The following is a 21,042-nucleotide window of genomic DNA, read 5'->3' on the forward strand; positions in this document are numbered from 1 at the left end:
ATTAGCCAAAATATTAGCCATAATTATACTTCCCATGTTTCATTTTAGTTTCTTCTGATTTTAGCCTATGCAATTAATCTTTAGGTTTTTATTTTTAGAAAAGGAGTAATCTTATTAATCAATCATGAGTATAATTTGGTTTGTTCCCTTGATCTTTTCTAATTTATTCTCCATAAGAAGTATCTGACTGCATTTTACTTGATCCCGAGAAGACATCTCTTGATCAATTCGGCTTTAAGAAAGACATTGTTTTATGCTTTGATCATTTTGTGAATATTTCAAATTTATGAAATTTTTGAGATGATTTTTTATGAATATCCCAAAAGTTTATTGGATTTTCGAGATCAATTATTTTTAGTGGTTATGATTAGAATTGAATTGCAAATACCAAATAGAGTAGTTCATATTATTACAACTTTCTAAATTGTTTATTCATGAAAAAGAAAAAAAGAAGTAAATGGGGTTTGGAACTTTCTTATATTTTATATAGATTGTTTGTTTTCTTGTGTTTAATGTTATTATATAAATTGAATTGGAATTTCTAACAGATCGAATTGGCTAGATAAGGCACACTTAATTAAATTAATTATTTTAAAAAACTTTCAAGAAAAAAGTAATAAGTTATATGCATATTTATATCAAAGAATATTATTTATGTAAATATATGTCCACAATTACACTTATATAAGTATTAAAAATATAATCAAATATATATAAAATAAAGATGGTGTTCCAAAAATTATGTCAAAGTTTGGAAGCAAAGGAACACTTTTTCCTTTTCACACAAAACAAAAGTCAACGGTAAATTGACAAATCAACGGCTCAAAAGGAATTTTCTTTATAAATAATTAAGTACATTAAAAATATATAATTGAACTTATGGCTATTTATAGTGTTCAGATATTAAAATATTAATTTTATTATTACTATGAAAGTTTTTAATAATCGCGCGCGGATATTTTCCCTAGTATATTTATTAATTCTATTCATTGACCAAAGAGCTAGAGCACGGATAAAATCCCATTAAACCGAAGCAGTATCGTGACCAACAATGAGTTTTGGCCGTTTACTTGACAGCAAATTAATATATTATATACATTAGGAGAGAATCACTCCTAAATAGAAAGGTAAAGCCAAAGACCTTTTGTAAGCTAATTAATTATTAATTTATTATTATTATTATGTGTTTGCTCCTTACCACAATTCACAAAATATAAGTTACTATTAATTCCCATTCTGTCAAACCATTATACTGTCACCGTCAAATTGTAATCAAATCCTCCTTTTTTTTGGTATTAGGATTTCATCGTTTTACAGCCGCCGCAAAATTTCAGCGACAAATAGGTTAACAATAGAGGTTGCAATTTAAAAATCAGAACAGTGGGGCAATTTCGAATTTTTTTCTGTGCCGCCGTCCATAGGAAAAGGATCGACGACTTTTCAACTCCTTTTTGATGGAAACTTAAGATTAATTTTTTGATCTTAAACTCTAATTATGGTGGCTCTAATACTAACGGTAAGTTAATTAATTTGTACCAATAGCTGAAATTAAAACACAATCATAATCTTGAGTTAGAATTTAAGTAAGTGTACCGTTCAACTCCATTGACATAGTAACAATAATAATCGACGTTTAAATATGAGATCAACTTTCACGATCTACTAGCTACACACTCTCACAGTTCGAGGAACTTCACTGATGAGACGTCTAATGTAACCACGTATTCAAGAGGCAAAATACGCTAGAATTTTCTAATGGAAAAATGACATTGTATAACCGCTCTAAAAATAATAGCCGAAAAATATATATTTTTTTTTGTATATTTTTTGTATATATATACATTCTGTATGTTATATACCGAAATTATATAAATTTTATACACATTTCCGGCTACCGAATTTAAATAATTTCTGGTGCGGGCTAAAAGTGAAAAAAGCCCTTTTCTAACAGCTAGGGAAGGAGGAGGGGGGTTGGCCGCTATTTATAAAGAGTGTCTACCCATCACATGTCCACTGTTATTGAGCCTCACTTATCCACACATATAGTATCTAATATTAGGCATTTTATTTATCCACCACTTGGGTCACGTCACTATATTTTCAGTTTATAACCAAAAGTCCAAATTCCAACAAAAAGTAGTTGTAAATTTTATGCACCATACTCTCATTTGTGCGTTAAAGGACAAAAATACCAATTATTTGAATGCAAGAAATATAAAGATGATTATTGATTCCAAATTTCATAGAATTTTGAACTTACAAAATTCTCGACTCTCTCACACATGTAATCAATAAAAAGAAAAGAAAATTATAAGAAACGAAGGGAAAATACATATAATAATCCACCAGCTACATAAGCAAAATGAGGAAAGATCAACGATCAAGCAAAAATATTAGAGGTACAAAAATTGAACGAAAATTCTCAACACTTGGGGAGGTCTTTTGGGGGAGGAGGTAGCTTCTGATTAGGAAGTTTTCCATCTAGAACCAACCATGCCATTTTCAATCCCCAACTTGTGTGAACTTCCAGGTGACAATGCATAAACCATACTCCTGATTGTAACACAAACAACATTATATCGGATTTATACTTAGACTTATAATTGAATGAATGATATTACTAGACTTTTTAATTGCAAAACTTTTAAATTACCTGGATTGTCTGCTAGAAATCGAATTGCAACCCAACCACCAGAAGGAACACCCACAGTGTTCCTCTCAATAGGGTCAATAAGGTTGAAATTTGCTGGATCCTTATTGCCGTCAAAATTCCCAAAGCCTTGGCCAACGACAAAGAAGTTAAATCCATGAAGATGAAGAGGGTGACTCTCAGCACCAAGAATACTTGTGTCTTGCATCACTAACTCCACGCTCGTGTTAAATGGCAAAACCATAAGTTTTGTATCATTCTTAACTAAGGTGTTATTTGGAGGGTTCCCAGTGTAGTTAAACCAATTTAAAGGACTATAAGGAAAATCAGGCTTGTATATACCCTTGGATTGTCCAAAGAAATGAGATTGGAGAAGTGCAGTTGTAGGTTGTATAAAAGATACATTATTAACTGAAGCTGAGAATTTTGTGCCATTTGGTCCTTGGCAAGTTTTATTATGATCACAAGGACTTGTTCCAAGACCTACTGTGAAAAATAAATGTCTATCGACGTTTAGAGGTACATTAGCAGGGAATTGAGGAGTAGCAAGACTTCTTAATCTACTCGTAAAATTGGTGACAAAAGTGGTGTCATTGAGAGCAGGAAGTAATGGCTTAAAAAATGGTAGGTTTTTCAAATGGGGTTTTGATTTTGATTCATACTCTAAAATTCCAGCAACAGTAGAGTTGTCAAATGTGCCAGGACCCGTCACATATGGCCGAGCAGTCATGTAAAATGTGGCATTAGGAAAATGAGGTTTAGTTTTGAGAAGAACATTGTGAGTTTGTCCTGGTGTAATAATAAGGGTATCTGTCTCAAAGGGTTTAACATAAACGCCATCAGCATCGATAACTCGAAGAGTATGATTCGCGATGCTGAAGAAAAGCTCGTCATTAAGTGCAGCATTGATCAATCGAAGAAGATAAGTCTTTCCAGGTTTCATCTTCAGCTTAAAAGTATCTGTATAAAGCACGTTCAAATGTGTCAATACTTTTTGCTACAATGACTATAAGAATAATTAAACAATCTTTCATAGTGATATTTGAAATTATATGAAATTTATTTGAATGTTACCTATATTAAATGACAATATCTGATCGATGACAAATTTTATTTTCGAATAATAAATTAGAACTATGTAAGTATATACTCCAAGTTGTGTCATTCATTTTGGAAAGAATTGCAAAATATATTTAACAATAGCATGGTAACTATATAATATAAAGTTTACTACCTTTGGCTGAACAATTATACAAAGGGCCAGGAAGTCCATTGATAGTATAAGCATCAGAAACATTAGGACCTCCACCTGTTTGTAAAGCTTGGGCAATTATAGCCTCAGTGTCTGCATTGAACCATTCGCCTGTGACATTGCATTCATCAGTTCATCATTAGTATATTAATAACTTCCTATAGACAAATTAATTAATGATCACTTATTACCAAAGATGATGGGAACTTCTTTGTAGGGTTTGGCAAATGGATAAGGAGTATTTTTCTTTGGAAGAATAATTATAGGACCATAAACAGTTGATCTCAACCATGAAATATGTGCATGCCACCAAAATGTTCCTCTTTGGCCAATTATAGTGAAGTTATAGACATAACTCTGGCCAGTTTGAATGGGACATTGTGTTATATATGCTGGTCCATCTGCCCATCCACTACGAAGCTGTCTAATTCCATGCCTATTGTAGGAACAAGAATATCATTAAGCTTTGGAGAGTTTTTCAAGTTAATTTGTAAGAAGAAAATCTTACCTTTCTTACTTTGTAAACTTCCTTTTCTGCTGTTGTTCTATAAGTGCATGGAAGTCATGTATATATAGATGTTTGCCGGTGATTTGGTGAAATAAAAAATAAAGGGATAATATTGAAGAGAAAGGTGAAGAAGAGAATAGCTTGATTCTAAGTTATCTTTGGTTAGACCAACTGTAGTTGTAGAACAAACTTTGGAGTGGTGTCAAAGAATACAGATATTGTATAGCATATTAGTATATTTTGACATGCAAAACCTTCATATCCTAGGGTGAGTTGAAGTTAATTAGTTCACTCATCGTAATAAAATTTAGTATGAAGTTTTAAAAGCAATAAGACTACCACGATTTTAGAATTTTGGTGGTGCTAAAGAAAACATTTTTGAAACAAAAACTGTATGAGTGAAGATTAGTTTAACTCATTAAACTAAATCCATCTAAATCAGAACTTGATAAAATTAAAAGAGAGTGCATGATGTTTCTTTCGGAGCGGTTTAGTCATTAACTTCATTGAAAATTGACAAGTCAAGCATAGCACCATATTATCGACGATTTTAAAGATGCTTTAATTTCAAGGAATTAGGAAAACTAAGCATGTTGGATAGCTTGTCGACTAATACATTGTGCATGTGGCCATATTTTAGGTAATCACATGGTCAAATTATAATAGTTTTTTTATACCTTTTCAATGTATATATAATGCTATTAAAAGATACTTGCTTTTCACCGCCAAGGTAACTATTAGTGTTACTGTTTGCCCATAAAACGGTACAGTTGAATTTATACGTGATTTCTAGACAAGTGAATTAATTCAATCCTGAAATAATAAAATAATTGAAGAAATACGCAATACTTAGCCTTGAAGTAAAGATAAAAATCGCGGAAAGAGTAATTCCGGGAGCAGAGCTTCCGGGCAGAATAGCAATGAAATCAAGGAATAAGTAGATAAAATTGTATAAAGTTTTGAATCGATTATAGCGTAAGCTTGCCAGAAAAATCCTGTCCCTTACAATGATAACAGAGCTCATTATTTATAGTTGCACCTAGGGAACAAGGTGCTAGGATCATGCTCTTCTTTAATGTCAATTATGAGGGCCATTGAAGAAGGTGTAACAGTGAGCATAAATGACAAATTCTCTGTAACGGGCATTGCACTAAATGTTATGGAATATTCTCCATTAAATGCTAGCGGGCGGAGGGTATTTATTGCATATTTACGAGTATCATTATTTCCGGTGACAAATGGAAAAACTGCCTTCGGTTTTAACTATCCCCTCCTTAGGCTCCACGTGTCACTCTCTTAAGCGGCCACTTGGCATAGCATATTTTACCCTATACAGATAGTCCCCTGCTTTTCGGTGATATAACTTTGTGTCACCGGAAAGTTGGTAGAAACATTCTTTTTGGCAAAAATTACTATGATTCCTTTTGAAAAGCTTCTGACGGTTGATTTAGATACACGTCTCTCCACATTTAATGCCCCGAATATGCGTCATCCCACGATTCAGCATAACTTTTGCTGGTTATCGAGGTAATCATGGCCACGAATTAAGCCGCCTAAAACTTTACTTATACGCATCAACCTCCTTCATTCATGCTCCATAACTCTCCAAACTCTCTAAAACTCTCTTTATTCAACTTGTATCTTGTTTTTCAAACTTTCTTTAACTTTCTTCAAACGAAAAAGTTTTTTCTTCTTCCATAATATATAATGGCTTCTTCTTCAAAGAATACCAGTTCCTTAAAGAATAAGAACAAAGCCAAGGACGCTACTCATCCAACAGTGAGTATCATCATCCGTAGAAGTCTTGTTACAACAAAAGACTTCGAAGCCGTTAGCAGGTATCCTTCTTCCATCCGTCCTTCCAGTATTCCTGCTGTGAAGGAAGACTGTCATTGCCAGGACCTAGACATTATTGCTCTCGACCTGGCGGAGCGGGTAACCTTACCCAGGATGGGTTTTACGTACTTCTATATGTATCCCTTCACTTTAGGGATATTTTCTCTGAGTGGAGAGCTTGACTCTGTCATTGAGGAGTTTTGCCTCCGCTATCAAGTATGTTAGGCATAGGTGATTCCCGCCGTGTGGAGGACGATTGCTTGCCCTCGGCGCCTGTGTCAGGAAACGAGGGAGGAGCTAACTTTAGCTCATGTGATGAACCTTTATTCCCCCAAGATCTTCCGTGGGGGGATGATCAACTTCAGCAAGCGGGGCCACCATGAATTGATATCTAGCATGGATAATGATAACGATCGTGGGTGGATGGAACGGTATGTTTTAGTTGCCACCAGTGACATCATCCCGGCCTCGGCTCCTTCCTTCCTCGAACTGTGGAACCATACTCGTAAGTATACAATCTGTTTCTTTCCTTGTTAAAGATCATTTCCTCGTCATTATTAAATTTTCTTCCTTTTCCTGCCTCAGCGGCTTGGTGGGTTCCCCTCTAGGGTTGAGGGCCTGGACCAATAGGTTCAGAAGATTTTGGACGTTACCACGCCCGAAACCCGCTCGTGGAAAGAGCTGTCCCTGAAATACAGGTGGAAGGCCAAAAATCATGGTAAGTCTAACTCATCATGTCATTACATTTTCTTATGAGAAAGTTATCTGACTCCTTCCCCCATTTGAATATAGGTCTACCCCAGGCTCAGTTGTTGTCCCAATGAGGATATTTTAGTTGATCCTACTGATGCGGAGAGGCTGCTGCAGAAAGCATTTTCACAGACAGGCATCTCCGGGCCTGTTTCTGGTGCAAGTGCTTCTTCTCGGAGTCCCCACACGGAAAACAAGCAACCAAAAAGAAGGTGTTCCTCTGTGGCCGGGGGAAAGAATAAGAGGGAGAAGAATGCTGCCCCTGAGTCATCTCTGGAAGTCGTGGTGACGAGCCCTCCACCCGAGTCGGCCATAGATACTGTGATTATTGACGATGATGGAGAAGCTAGCGAGGAAGGAGCTTCTCTACATAGAAGACGACGACCTTCCTCAACTCAACAGACCCCTCAATTTGTTGAGCTAGTTACACCAACCGAGGATGATATCTGGGCGCTTTGGGGAGTATGAAATGGTGGAAAATGCCAACTCCCGCTTCTGGGTCCTAGTCGATGTGCCCGGTATTTTGGAGTTGAGTACCGGGTCCCTTCTGTACTTGGTAGACGAGTAACCAACAACCAGTACTGCGTTTGTCGCAGCTGCTTCTCACCCTTCAACACCATCAACTTCATCTCCATCTTCACCAACACCAGCAACTGCTACATCATTTCCACCTTCGTCAACTCTTCCACTAGCAACTGCAACATCTCCACCGGATGCATCGGCTCGCGAAGAGGGTGTCCTTCTCCCCCAGTCCCCAGTTCACGGGAATTTAGGGGAAAACTATGCTCCCCCTCAGAAGATCCGCAAAGGAGGAGGAGCGTTACTCTTTCGGTCTCCACCGGATGCAATTTGCTATTCTGACTGGTGGAACTTGCTAACTATCTGAAGCCTTTGGCTTCAAAGAAAGATTGGGAAAAGATACAGGCTCTCTTGGGAGAGTGCTTGTTGAACAATGCCATGCACAACGCCACAGAGGTACATTCTTTACTTCCTTTGTTATTTTTTCTGTTTTTACCTGAAAATATCCTAATTTTTTCTTTCTTGTTTTGTAGGCCAACTGTCTTGCTTCCGAGGGCCTCCAAAGGCTGATTCGAGAAAAGGAAGAACTTACCTCCGTACGGGATCAACTTTTGGCCGAGCAAGAGCAAATTGTTGCTCGCCTCTCAAAATTGGAAGCCAAAGCTGCTAAGGCTGTTATATTGGAGACTCGTTTGCAGCAAAGTGAGCAAGAAGTGGTAACCCTTAGCCAAGAGATTGGCCCGCTGAGGGTTAAATTTGACGAAGCCAGGGCCAAATGGGCTGAAGTTCATAATGTCGTTCTTGCTGCAACCGACTGCGAGGGTGCCTCCGCTGAAAGATTGACCAACTTAGAGGTTGCCTTGAACTCCAAAATTGAAGAGCTTGCTACTGTGGGGGTGAAGCATGCCTAGTTAGAGGAGAACTATAGGAAGACTATTGAGCATAATAGGCTCTTTAGCTCAACTGTCTGTGACCTCTATGTTAGCCTCAAATTCGCTAGATCCGCCCGGAAAAACCTTTCTGTCGAGGTAACCCAACTCAAAGAAGAACTTAAGCGCTGAGCGGCTTCCCTTATTGTTGAGGAAACTTATGTTATGTATAGCATGAGGAGAAAAACCTTGGAAGAGGCTAAAGCGGGTATCATTCACTTTGATGCTAAAATCGCTAAGGCCCGTAAGTTTGAGTTAGCTGCTAAAAGGGGTCTCCCGGCAGAGCCTGATGCTTCCGGTTCTTTCGGTTCCAGTTCCGAACTTCGGGAACTAAAGAGGAAATGGAAGGCGAAGATGTTAGTTGAAGGCCAAACTAATGAGGGTCAAGATGTTGAGCCATCGACGGATCTACCCACTTCCCCTGGGGACGCGGGCACTTCTCTTATTCCGGGCTCCGAAGATGTAGCAGTTTAGCTTTTCTTTTATTTTTCCAACTTTTGTATTTGTGCCACTTTAGCAAGTTATTGTAAATAAAGACATCTTTTAGCTCAAGTATTGCATGATTCTTTCTTTCGTTTGAACATATATGCAAGTTTTAATTTTTTCCTTCCTTTTTTGCTTAAGTGTTTTGCGCAAGTTTTACTATTTGTGTCTTATTATGTAAAGCCTTGAGTGTATTTTTCCCCTAAAGCATTTGGATTTCTGGAACAAATTATTCCAAAATCAACCCTTTATTTTAAGGGTTTTTATAAGAGATGGCCCTCTTATGTTTACGGTGTTCTTGAAGAGGACGTCTCATGTTTATTACGGCAATAGGTTCTTCATCCAGATTCAAAAAGGAGCGGGATGCCCGAAGCAATGATCCCAGTACACAAGCAAGAATATGGGATTATAGCTTTAACATTATCACCTCCGAATTAGTGGCTGGTTTAAGAGGTATGGGAGATAAGGTGTGATGGCCAAAAGAAATGATATCAGGTCCGAACAAAAGAAACCCAAATTTTTGGTGCGAGTTTCATAATGATCATGACCATAGAATAGCAGATTGCAGGCTTTTGCAAGGAGAGGTCTAACATTTATTGAAGCAAAGTTATCTTACTGATATGTTTAGTGAAAAAGAGAGATAATCATATATGAAGAACAAACAAGAACCCCCAAAACCTCCATCACCAAAGAGAACAGTCAACGTCATAACCGGAGGAGATGAGGTTAATAGAGTAACATACACAACCACGAAAAAGACTTCATAAGTTACTGTCACTCATGGAAAGCGAGTCCGCCAAGTTTTGGAGGGCGACAATATAACATTTGACAATGAAGACGCGGACAACTTGATGATTCTTCACAACGATGCACTAGTAATATCTCTATTTGTACATGATACTAATGTAAAATGACTTTTGATTGATCCAGGTTGCTCAATGAACATCATTTTACTGAGGGTGGTAAATGAAATGCAAGCTAATGATAAGGTCATACCAAAAGCACGGTCCTTGTCTGGGTTTCATAATTCAAGCGTTGTTATGAAAGGGGAAGTTGTACTTACCACATTTGCAGAAGGGGCCATCAAGGATACAAAGTTCCAGGTGATAGACGCGGACATGGCCTATAATATAATTTTGGGAAGACCATGGATTCATGATATGGATGATGTCCCATCCACATTGTATCAAGTTATCAAATTCCCTTCATAATGGGGAATCTGACGATTCCGCGAAGATCAACAGCTTCACAAAGTATTAACTCGATGGTGATTGCAAGCACGGTAGCCAATAATGCAGATGCGAAATAGCAATTATAGAATTCAATTGAGGATACCGTTGTTCAAACCTCAACTAAAAACACACAAGGGCAGACTGATGTGGACTCAAGACCTGATGTGATTCAAGAGGCAGAAGAAAATGAGAACATTAAAACAACCACCAACGAGCTCGAAGCCGTAATACTATTTGTCCATTGTCCAGATAGAAAAGTTTACATCGTAGCAAATTTGAGCCCAGAGATGAAAGGTAAGTTAATTGAATTATTACGTGTTAATGTAGATTGCTTTGCTTGGTCGCATTCAGATATGACAGATATACCACCGGAGGTGATGACTCATAAGCTGAATGAGGATCCATTATACCCATATGTCAAGCAAAAGAAAAGGACTCAAGGGTCTTTCAAAAATCAAGTGATCCAGGATGAGGTACAAAAGCTTTTGAAAATTGGTTCAATACGAGAGGTAAATTACCCTGACTGGTTAGCTAATATCATTGTGATTCCAAAAAAGAATGAAAAATGGCGAGTTTGTGTAGACTATACTGATTTAAATAGGGCTTGTCCTAAAGATTCATTTCCTTTACCGCATATAGATCAGTTAATTGATTCTATTGCAGGTCATGAGCTTTTAAGGTTTTTAGATGCATATTAAGGTTAAAACCAGATAAAAATGGACCCTCTATATGAAGAAAAAACTTCTTTTATCATAGACAGGGGGACATACTGTTATAAAGTCATATCATTTGTCCTGAAAAATGTTGGAGCTACGTATCAGTAATTGTTAAGTAAAATGTTTCAAGAACACAACTGGAAAAAAACATGGAAGTCTACATAGACTATATGTTGGTGAAGTCAACACAGGCGGGGGATCATTTTCAACATTTGTATGAGACCTTTGAAAATCTCCGCAAGTACAACATGAAGTTAAACCCGGAAAAGTGCGCTTTTGGCGTGGCTTCAGGTAAGTTTTTATGTTTTCTTGTTTCTAACAGAGGTATTGAAGTAAATCTAGCACAGATCAAAGCTATTGAGGAAATACCATATATACTCACGAGCAAGAAAGAAGTGCAGAGATTAACAGGCAGGAAAGCAGCTCTGGGAATATTTATATTAAAATCATCAGAAAAAAGTTTTAAATTCTTTTCAGTGTTGAAACAACTAAATCTATTTAAATGGACTGACGAGTGCCAACAAGCTCTGAGGGACCTAAAGTCATATCTATCGAATCCACCTCTATTAGCTAAACCAAAAGACTGAGAAAGATTGCTCATTTATCTCGTTGTATCAGAAGTAGCGGTAAGTGCGGCATTGGTACGTGAAGATAAAGGTAAACAATCTTCATTTTTTTACGTTAGTAAGTCTTTACTAGATGCTGAGACACGGTATCCACACCTAGAAAAGTTACGACCTTACTTTCAGTGTCATCCTATTTCTATTAAAACTGCTTTCCCACTAAGGAACATATTGCATAAACAGGAATTAATTGGTAGATTAACTAAATGGGAAATAGAACTCAGCGAATATGATATCATATATCAACCTAGAACTACAATAAAATTGCAGGTATTAGCATATTTTATAGTGGATTTTAGAACGAACCTAGTTCTTAAAGAAAAAAAGAACAATAAGAGTTTACCGGAGCTAATCCAGGGACTTGGATCCTATTTACTGACGATTCCTCAATTGTAAAAGGAGCAGGTTTGAGTATTATTTTAATTCCTCCCTCAAGTGAAGTCATAAGACATGCAATAAAATGTTATCCAATCACTAACAATGACGCAGAGTATGAAGCTGTGATTGCAGGCTTAGAACTAGCACGAGAACTCGGTATCGAACAAATTGTGATCAAAAGTGACTTGCAGCTGGTGGTTAATCAAATGCAGGGGACTTACATGGCGAAAGAGACACGAATGCAGCAATACCGAGAAAAGGTATGAGAATTGCTTAAACAATTTCAGACATGGAAAGTCGTGCAAATACCCAAGGAGGAAATTGCAGAAGCGGATGCGTTGGCAAATCTCACATCTCTCAGAGATGCAATAAATACATAAAATGTCGTTGTGGTACATTTGTTTCATTCAGCACTCGATCAAACCATGAGTTAGGTAAATTTCAATAATTTAACCTGGATTGGAGAAATGAATTTGTGAACTTTTTGCAGTATGGTATCTTGCCCAAGGATAAGAAGAAATCCCAAGTATTATGGTTGAAAGCTACTCGGTATTGCTTAATTCACGGAAATTTATATCGCAAAATATTTGGTGAACCTTTAGCACGGTGCCTCGGACCATCACAAACGAAATATATGATGACAGAAGTACATGAGGGCCATTGTGGCAATCACGCTGGGGGGAGATCGTTGGTGAAGACATTAATAAGGGCAAGATATTATTGGCCAAAAATGGAAGAGGAAGCAGAAAACTTCGTAGCCAGGTGTGATAAATGTCAACGATATGCCAATAACATGCATCGACCAGCAGAACTATTGCATTCAATTATATCACCATGGCCCATCAGTAAATGGGACATGGACATTGTAGGACCTTTGCCTCAAGCTAAAGGAAAGGTACGATTTCTGTTGATTTTAACGGATTATTTTTCAAAATGGGTAAAAGCAGTGCCTTCAAGCAGATGCGAGAAAAGGAAGTTACGGATTTCATTTAGAGAAATATTATATGTCGATTTGGAGTTCTTATAACGTCCAAATGCACACCTCAAAAGAGGTATGAAACGGTCGCTTGCAGTAATCGAAACCCAACTAAGAGTCGGTGTTGAATCCACATGGAGCTAAGATAGGAGTTAGGGGTATATATTTCAATGTGAATGATTGGATTATCTAGTTTGCACTTCCACAATAAGATTTATTTTCTATTTCTAATTTTACTCTAAAGATTGCAAAATAAAGAAAGAAGACTAGAGATAATTGTTTTTGAGGTTTTTTTCAAATTGATAAAATGCCTAGGGATGTGACCATTACCTAGGTGTTTGCCTAATGGGATAAAGACTTTAATGCTTGTTTTGTTGATTAGGGTGTATTATAGCTATCAAATCTAAATTACCCACTCAATACCTCTCGGTCAGAGAGTGGTTTTGCCTAATTTGGCTTTCTCAAAACCAAATGAGTATCACACAAAACAGTTGATAAAAGCTCAAGTCGGATTATTACTATCTCTAGGTTGAACCCTTTAATTGGGTTAATCAGTCTCGCTATGTTATCCTAGATTAGGTCTCTCTTTCTCAAGAAGAGACTAAGTCAAATAGGCATGAACTAATATTTGCAACCATTAATCCCACAATTAAAGTATGAACTAAGCTAAATAATAAACACTCAATCATAAACAAGCACTAAATTAGATACCCATAAGGTTTACACACTACGGTTGGGTCACAACCCTAGTAAAAATCTAGCTACTCATACTTGGGTTTGAAGAAAATAGAAAAGAAAGACTAATTAAACTCATAATGAAAGCTTAAAATGATTAAATCTATTATAAATATACCAAGACAAAGTAAAACTTCCAAAAATGGAAAAAAAGAATGGCTACAGTAATTACAGAGGTTCAAACTTGACCTAATTTTATGAAACTCGTCTATTTATATAAGGCTGAAAATCTCAGACAAAAATACCCCTCAGGAGGTTCTGCGGCCGCACAATTTCATGTGCGGTCCGCAGATTTCTTCATCTGGCAGGAGCTAGAGTTCTGCGGCCGCACAATTCTGAATTGCGGCCTCGAGGCAACTTTTCTGCGGGGCACTCTTTTGTAGTCCGCAATATTAGGATTGCGGCTGCAAGGCAATCTTCTGCGGCCGCACAAATCTTGTGCGGTCCGCAATTCACTGAGGCTTTGGACTTGGTCTTTTTGCATTCTCTCTGATCTTGACCCTTAGCCCATCTTTTGTGGCCGCACAATTCATGTGTGATCTGCAATTTGACCAAATTCCTACAGATTTTTCCTTCTTTGTTTTCGGCCGCAGATAGAATTCTGCGGTCTGCAATTTCTTCTGCGGACCACACATAGTGTGCTTCTGTTCTCTTTATTGCCTTGTGCTTAGACTGCTCCGTTTTTAGCCGAATTTCATCTCGGGAGCCCAACTTCTAGCATTTCTACAATTTTGCACAATTTTATTAGTTTCGGAAACACCATTTAATGCTTTTAGACTAAAACAAAAGCTAAAAGGCGCTAATAAGTAGTCAAAATCCTCACTTATCAACTCTCCCAAACTTAAGTCTTTGCTTGTCCTCAAGCAAATAAATTAGTTCCCACCTGCAAAAGTTAAGGGTCATTTTAGCGAGTCGAAGGTGATCCATCCACACATCAGTTGGGACCAACAATTACCCACACTACCTATGTATTATCAACAAGGCAACAAGTTAAACATTTATGCACATATAGTTCTAAAGTGACATTTGAGCATCAAAAGTTGACTTTACTCATCAAGGACTCTTGCTCTATCATGTAGGTCATGGTAGATTCCAAACTCTTCCTCTTCTACTTTCCGGTTGCCTGGCTCACTTAAGAATTTTAGCACTCAATCCAAAGATTTATGAAAGGTTCACTCATCTCTCTCAAGAGAATGTCGCAAGTAGGGCTTCAAGTACCATAGTCTTGCCCCTCATGTAGATCGCTACTAATGTAAGCTCACTCGGTTTGAAATCAAATAGGACTTCTTTTGGGATGTAATGAAGGCTTTTGGATTAGGGTTGTATACAATATGGGTGAGTGGTTACACTTTTTCTTAAGCACTCCATTTTTCATTTCTCGACTCACACTTTTCCAATTCCTTGAGGCACTTTCTTTTCCTTGGGAAACTAGAGAGACTTAACATCACTCTTTCTTGATCATTACATTCAATTTCTCTCTCTTTGATTTCTTCATGTTTGGGATCATTACCTCTATTTGAATCCTTTCAACTCTTCCACTTATTCATTATTTTGCTTTTTTTTTTCTTGCCTTTTTTTATTATTATTTCTTTTCTCTTTTTGTGCCCTGATACCTTTTTCAAGTTCATCGTCTCTCCCCCAATCTAATGTTTTTAGCCATTTGTTTCACAAGAGTGTTAAGGAAAGCTCGGGTTCCAAGAGAGGGTCACGATAAAACGGGTAAAGGCTTGTAACATGGTTGTCAAATGAGAAAGGCTCGAGGCTCAACGGGGTTGACTAGGGATCACAACATTGGTAGGAAATAGAAAACTCAAATGGACCAAGGAAAGCCTACAATCACTTCTCAAGCCAAGCAAAACTTAGGATTTCGCCTTGAAACACATTTGGGGCAAGTTCTAGACCTTTCGTACGGGTACTTGGACTAGCAACAAAGCATCTCACCTCTCACGCAATCGGATTGTTAATGAGGACAGATTCGAGGGCTCACAATGACAACATTCAAGTTTAAAAATCACGATGGTTCAATTAAACCACTCGATGGTTGCCAAAGTCAACTCAAGAGTCACAAAGTCACTAACTAGAGCTATTTCTTTCCAACCTTGTTTTTAGCCATAAGCACGTAGTTAAGTGTGGTGATACCAATTGAAGCACGTTTGACTCTTCGAGCATTACTCAATTAGGTCTTTTTATTCATTACTACTACTATTATTACCTAAACACCAAAAACGGACTCATTCCCTTAAGAAGGTTGTCACGCCATATATCGTTTGGGACGAGTCACCCAGTTCACACAACAACTACCTTTGGAAAGAAACATGGCATTAAGAAAATCAAAGGTTTATTATCTACTAAAACATAAAAATAAGCTACTAAAACAAACAAAGAAGCTGCTAATTCAAACTAAGAACTCACAAAGGAAGAAAAATAAAGAAGCTCTACTAAATACACATAATGAGATAAAAAGATAGAATATATACAGAATAAGAAAGAGAAAGAAAATAATATCAAGTTATTACAGGCCAATTGTCTCAGAATGTACCAAGTAAGATCAAATAAACTCCACCCCCACCCCGGAATAAAGATAAGTATTATCTCTGATGCTTAACAAAATAAGAGTTAAAGAGGGGAAAGAGTGAAGAAAACTCCCTATGGCTCCTTGGACATCTCTGTGTCCACAGTAATGTCACCGCCCTCATTCTCATCCAATTAGATCTCATCATCCTCAACTTTGGGAGTGACTTGGTTGGTGAACATCTGACGCACTGTCCCGGCAGTGGCGGCAGCAGAGTCTAGCTCCTCAGACTGGCCAACTGGTGCCACCGGTGCTGATGGTGCTGCAGAATCTGGGCCTGAAGGGTGTGGGTCAATCAACATGTCGAAAGGGACATCTCCTGCTGCAGCAAGCTTTGTAACCTGTCTCTGGAGCTTGTCTACTGACTTCTTGGAGGCCTGGAATTTTCTCATCTTCTTTAATTCTTTTCCCAGCTTTTCGATCACTGACCCATGCTGTACCAAGGTAGCCATGATGGTGTTCTCGTTCTCCAGGAGCTTCTTCAATGTCTCTTCAACTGACAGGGGAATCTAAGGTGCGTAAACAGAAGACTGTGTTGCAACAGTACTGGATAAGTCAGACAACTTTACAGTAGCTATCTGCATCCAGTTGTTGAGGCTCACCAATATCTGGGAGACTCGCAGCGCAGAAAGTGGGGCAGTAGGCATGGGCACCGGCTTCAAAGCCGAGGTGGAGCCTATGACAGGAACTGCAGTAGGAACTGAAGATGATGGTGGAGGCATAGTTGCGGCACTAGAGGAAGGCTCGACCGAAGTGGATGGAACATCAACGGCCTCCGCAACTACTGCCGCTGGCTCATCAGACTGGTATGTGGTGGTAGACGTCTGATCTTTTCTCTTAGGGTTGTTCGCATCCATCAGTGAGTACCATGAGAAAGGCTTCTTTGGCCGTACCTTTGCATCATAATCCCTCGGCTCTACCCTCGCATCCGTGAGATACTCTATAATAGTGTTGGGATACGGGTAGGACGAGTCATCTTACCGAGCAATCACTGAGATGTTGGCTGATATCACGTCACCCACATTGATAGGGTACCCGATCATGATAGAAACTACTAGAACTGCACGAGGAATCGGGAGATAGGTCTTATTCTGGCTCAGGTCCTGTCTGTTGCATATAAAGGTTTGCCACCCCTTTGCCTCAAAGCTTAGAGTGCTCATGTGAATAGGAACCCCTGCTGTGATCCATGGTGGTGGTGGCCCAATAGCTGCTAGAATCCTTGCTAACCAAGGTCGGGCTGCATCTCTCATTGCATATTTCTCTAAGTATTCCGTCGGCTCGACATCTTCGAAACCCAAGTACGTGTTGAGAGTATTTTGATAAAATCTCACTTTAAGATTACGCACTTTGGTTACCTTTGTCCCCTTCTTGATATGTGCCACATTGGCATAGAATTCTCGGAAAAGATATTCTTTGGCATTCACCACACTCTGTATGAACCACATCTACCCCTTGAGTTCCTTAAACTGTCTCAGCACTGCCGGGTTATATTTCTCCAGATCCTTCAACTGAAACTACCGCTCAAGAGTAAGCGACCTTACTGGCCACCATTGACGGAAGCTGGTGAAGGCGGTCAAGCTGAAAAACCAGTCCTCCCAAACCTCTTTCTTCTTCGTCCTTTCAAGGCCGGCAACTATAGCATCTCCCCCTCTGACATCATCAGGGATATCCTGAACTAATGTATCTGGTGCCTTAGGGACAAGTGTAGTAGATGGCTCAGAAGCCTGACTAGTACTTTTCGAGCCCTCGGAAGTGCTATGAGATGTGGACGACTCATCCCAGAGTTGATACCTCCCTAGCGGCCTTGACTGGACAGCCGGCTGCTCTTGTACAGAGGCTGAGTTGCCCTCTGATTCTTCACTAGATGGGACATAAGAGCTGGTCTCGGAAAGGTCTTCACCTCTCCCTCTGCCGGTTGTAGGTTTCTTTGTGATTGTTCTTTGTTGGTCGAGGGGTAAGGCACTCTTGCCTCGACCCCTAGAAGGTTCATACCTCCCTTTAGCAGTATCACCTCTGCCTCTCGATCGAACCATTATCTGTATCAAGTAGAAGCAGTTGTTAGTGGCAATTCAATATTCAATCAGAGACAGGAGATATACAAGAAAACACTAGAAAATACAGTGAAGTTCACAGTTAAATCATGCTTGCAGAATGAGGATCTGCGGTCTACACATTTTTCTTTGCGGTCGCAGATGAGGCCTTGCGGACCATACAATTCTCTCTTGCGGCCGCACAAATCTTGTGCGGTCCGCACATTTTTCCTTGCAGCCGTAAATCAGAAACCAAAATTATGCCAACTCTATGATGACATAGAATTGGCTGATGTGTGGCCGCAACATGTTTTCTGCGGTCCGCACAATTTGTCTTACGGCCGCACATTTGAGTCACAAATTTGTAAACTCTCTGAAGACAGTAAAAGAGTTGTTCTATGGTTGTAATGGAAATTCTGCGGTCCGCACAATTTTTGTTGCGACCGTAGACTCATTCTTAACTAAACTGACCTATAGTCAATGTCTGCGGACTGCACAATTTTAGGTGCGGCCGCAGAATTCAAAATATACGAACAGTCAGTTATTTCAATCTAGGATTTGCAATATTTGTGCAAATTTTGACATGGTAACATCATAAAAGCATGAGAATACATTTACATGGTCCCCCTAGAACATGTACTAGTTAATACACTGCAGATTTACCCCCACAAGTATGTACAATTGAATTCTATTAACAAATGGCCTAAAATTGACTAAAAACCTACAAATTAAAAGAAAAATATTAACAAGATTATGAAGCATACCAAATGAATGAGTGTGATGAGTGATTGATCAAAGATGTTGTATGAATGCACAGGTAGACTCAGCAAGAAACTTCAAAAGATTACTGTGATTTTGCTCAGAGAGGGAAAAAAGTAACAGTAGCCCTAGCCCTCTATTTATACTCTTGATGTTCTTAAGAAAAGAGGGGCGAGTGAGGCAGCATAATTTCATGTGTGGTCCGCACTCTGTTACCTGAGGCTTCAATTGTGTTCTCCATCTTCGGTCCCCAGAATTTTGTTTGCCGCAGCATATTCCTTGTTGCGGCCGCACATTTCCTGATGCGGCTGCAGATCGACCCTTTTTTTGACAGAACAACTTCAGAGAGTTGGTATATTTCACCTTCCACTTGTGCGGTCCGCAAGTTAATTGTGCGGCCGCAGAGCACTTTTGCTGAAGCAACTGTAAATGTGCGGTCCGCGTCATTCAACTGCGGTCCGCAAATCTTGCAACACTTAGCCAGATTTTTGTCCATCATTCCTGTAAGGCACACTCATCCTTGTAGCACACTTAAAATCAAGTTAGCACAAAAATAATGCCTAACTACAAAAGAAAAAAAGAAAAGAAAAAGAAACATAGGTTGCCTCCCAAGAAGCGCCTTTTTTAACGTCGCGGCACGACGCAAAATACCATCAGTTGAAATGAATGACCGCCACGACGTGGCTATCTCCAAATTTTTCCAAATAGGGCTTCACCCTGTGAGCATTGACTCGGAATACCTCATTGTTTTTGTTCTTCAAGTCCAATACACCAAAAGGCGTCACACCTACAATTTCAAAAGCACCACTCCATTTAGACTTTAATTTCTCGGGAAACATTCTCAACCTTGAGTTAAACAACAACACAAGATCGCCCACCTTGAACTCTTTGTTCCAAATGTATTTGTCATGAAGATATTTCATATTTCTTTGTACAAGGACGAACTTGCATAAGAATGGTACCGGAACTCATCCAATTCATTCAAATGTGCAACCCTCAAGTTAGCGGCTACATCCCAATCAAGATTCAACTTCTTTAGAGCCCATATAGCCTTGTGCTCTAGTTCTACCGGAAGATGACAAGCTTTTTCGAACACCAACCAGTATGGCGACATTCCGATAGGTGTTTTGTAAGCCGTCCGATAAGCCCATAATGTATCATCAAGCTTATTGGACCAATCCGTCCGGTTAGCATTCACTGTTTTGGACAAAATATTCTATATCTCTAGGTTGGAGACTTCCACTTGACCACTAGCTTCTGGATGATAAGGAGTTGTGACTTTATGAGTAACACTATACTTGCTAAGTAAAGTGTCAAAAGCCTTGCTGCAAAAATGCGACCCCCCATCGCTTATAATAGCCCGCGAAGTACCAAACCTTGTGAAAATATTCTTTTTCAAGAACGTTACCACACTTCTCACCTCATTGTTGGGTAGAGCAATGACCTCAACCCATTTATACACATAATCAACCGCGACCAAGATGTAGGTATTTCCATAAGAACTCACAAAAGGACCCATGAAGTCAATACCCCACACATTGAAAATATCAATCTCCAAAATAGTGGTGAGGGGTATTTTATTTTTCTTTGAGATTCCACCTGCCCTTTGACATTCAACACATCTTTTCACTAAATCTCTTGCATCCTTGTAAATAGTAGGCCAATTAAAATTGCAACTTAGCACTTTGGCTGCCGTTCTTGCTCCACCATAGTGGCCACCATATGGCGAATAATGACAATCCCCAAGAATTTCACCTTGCTCTTCTTCCAGTACATATATTCTAACCACCCCCATCCGTACAAATCCGAAAAAGGTATGGTTCATCCCAATAATAATCTTGACAATCCCGTTTGAGCTTCTTCCTTTGGTTTGAAGAGAACTCATCTGGGATGATTCCACACACAAGGAAATTTTCTAGATCCTCAATCCATGACACCTCCTTCATTGAAATAGCCAAGCGTTGCTCATCGGGGAAGGAGTCATTGATTTCAAAGCTATCATGCGGCCTCCCCTCCTCCTCCAAACGGGACAAGTGGTCTGCCACTTGATTTTCACTCCCTTTTCTATCTTGGATGTCAATATCAAACTCTTGC

The 21,042-nt window shown here is 38.9% G+C and overlaps 1 protein-coding gene across 1 annotated transcript; it reads right to left on the reverse strand.

Annotated features, from left to right (window-relative positions):
* Positions 1–2,210: 2,210 nt before the first annotated feature.
* On the reverse strand, positions 2,211–4,346 carry LOC104091511 (laccase-17-like; the record flags this gene model as incomplete). Its single annotated transcript, XM_070180984.1, has 4 exons — positions 2,211–2,553; positions 2,654–3,610; positions 3,885–4,013; positions 4,094–4,346. Coding segments are annotated over 4 exons (1,470 nt in total), but the record flags the coding sequence as incomplete, so codon positions are not given.
* Between the last annotated feature and the right edge of the window lie 16,696 nt (positions 4,347–21,042).

Source organism: Nicotiana tomentosiformis, chromosome 7, assembly GCF_000390325.3.
Source record: "Nicotiana tomentosiformis chromosome 7, ASM39032v3, whole genome shotgun sequence".
NCBI lineage: Eukaryota > Viridiplantae > Streptophyta > Magnoliopsida > Solanales > Solanaceae > Nicotiana > Nicotiana tomentosiformis.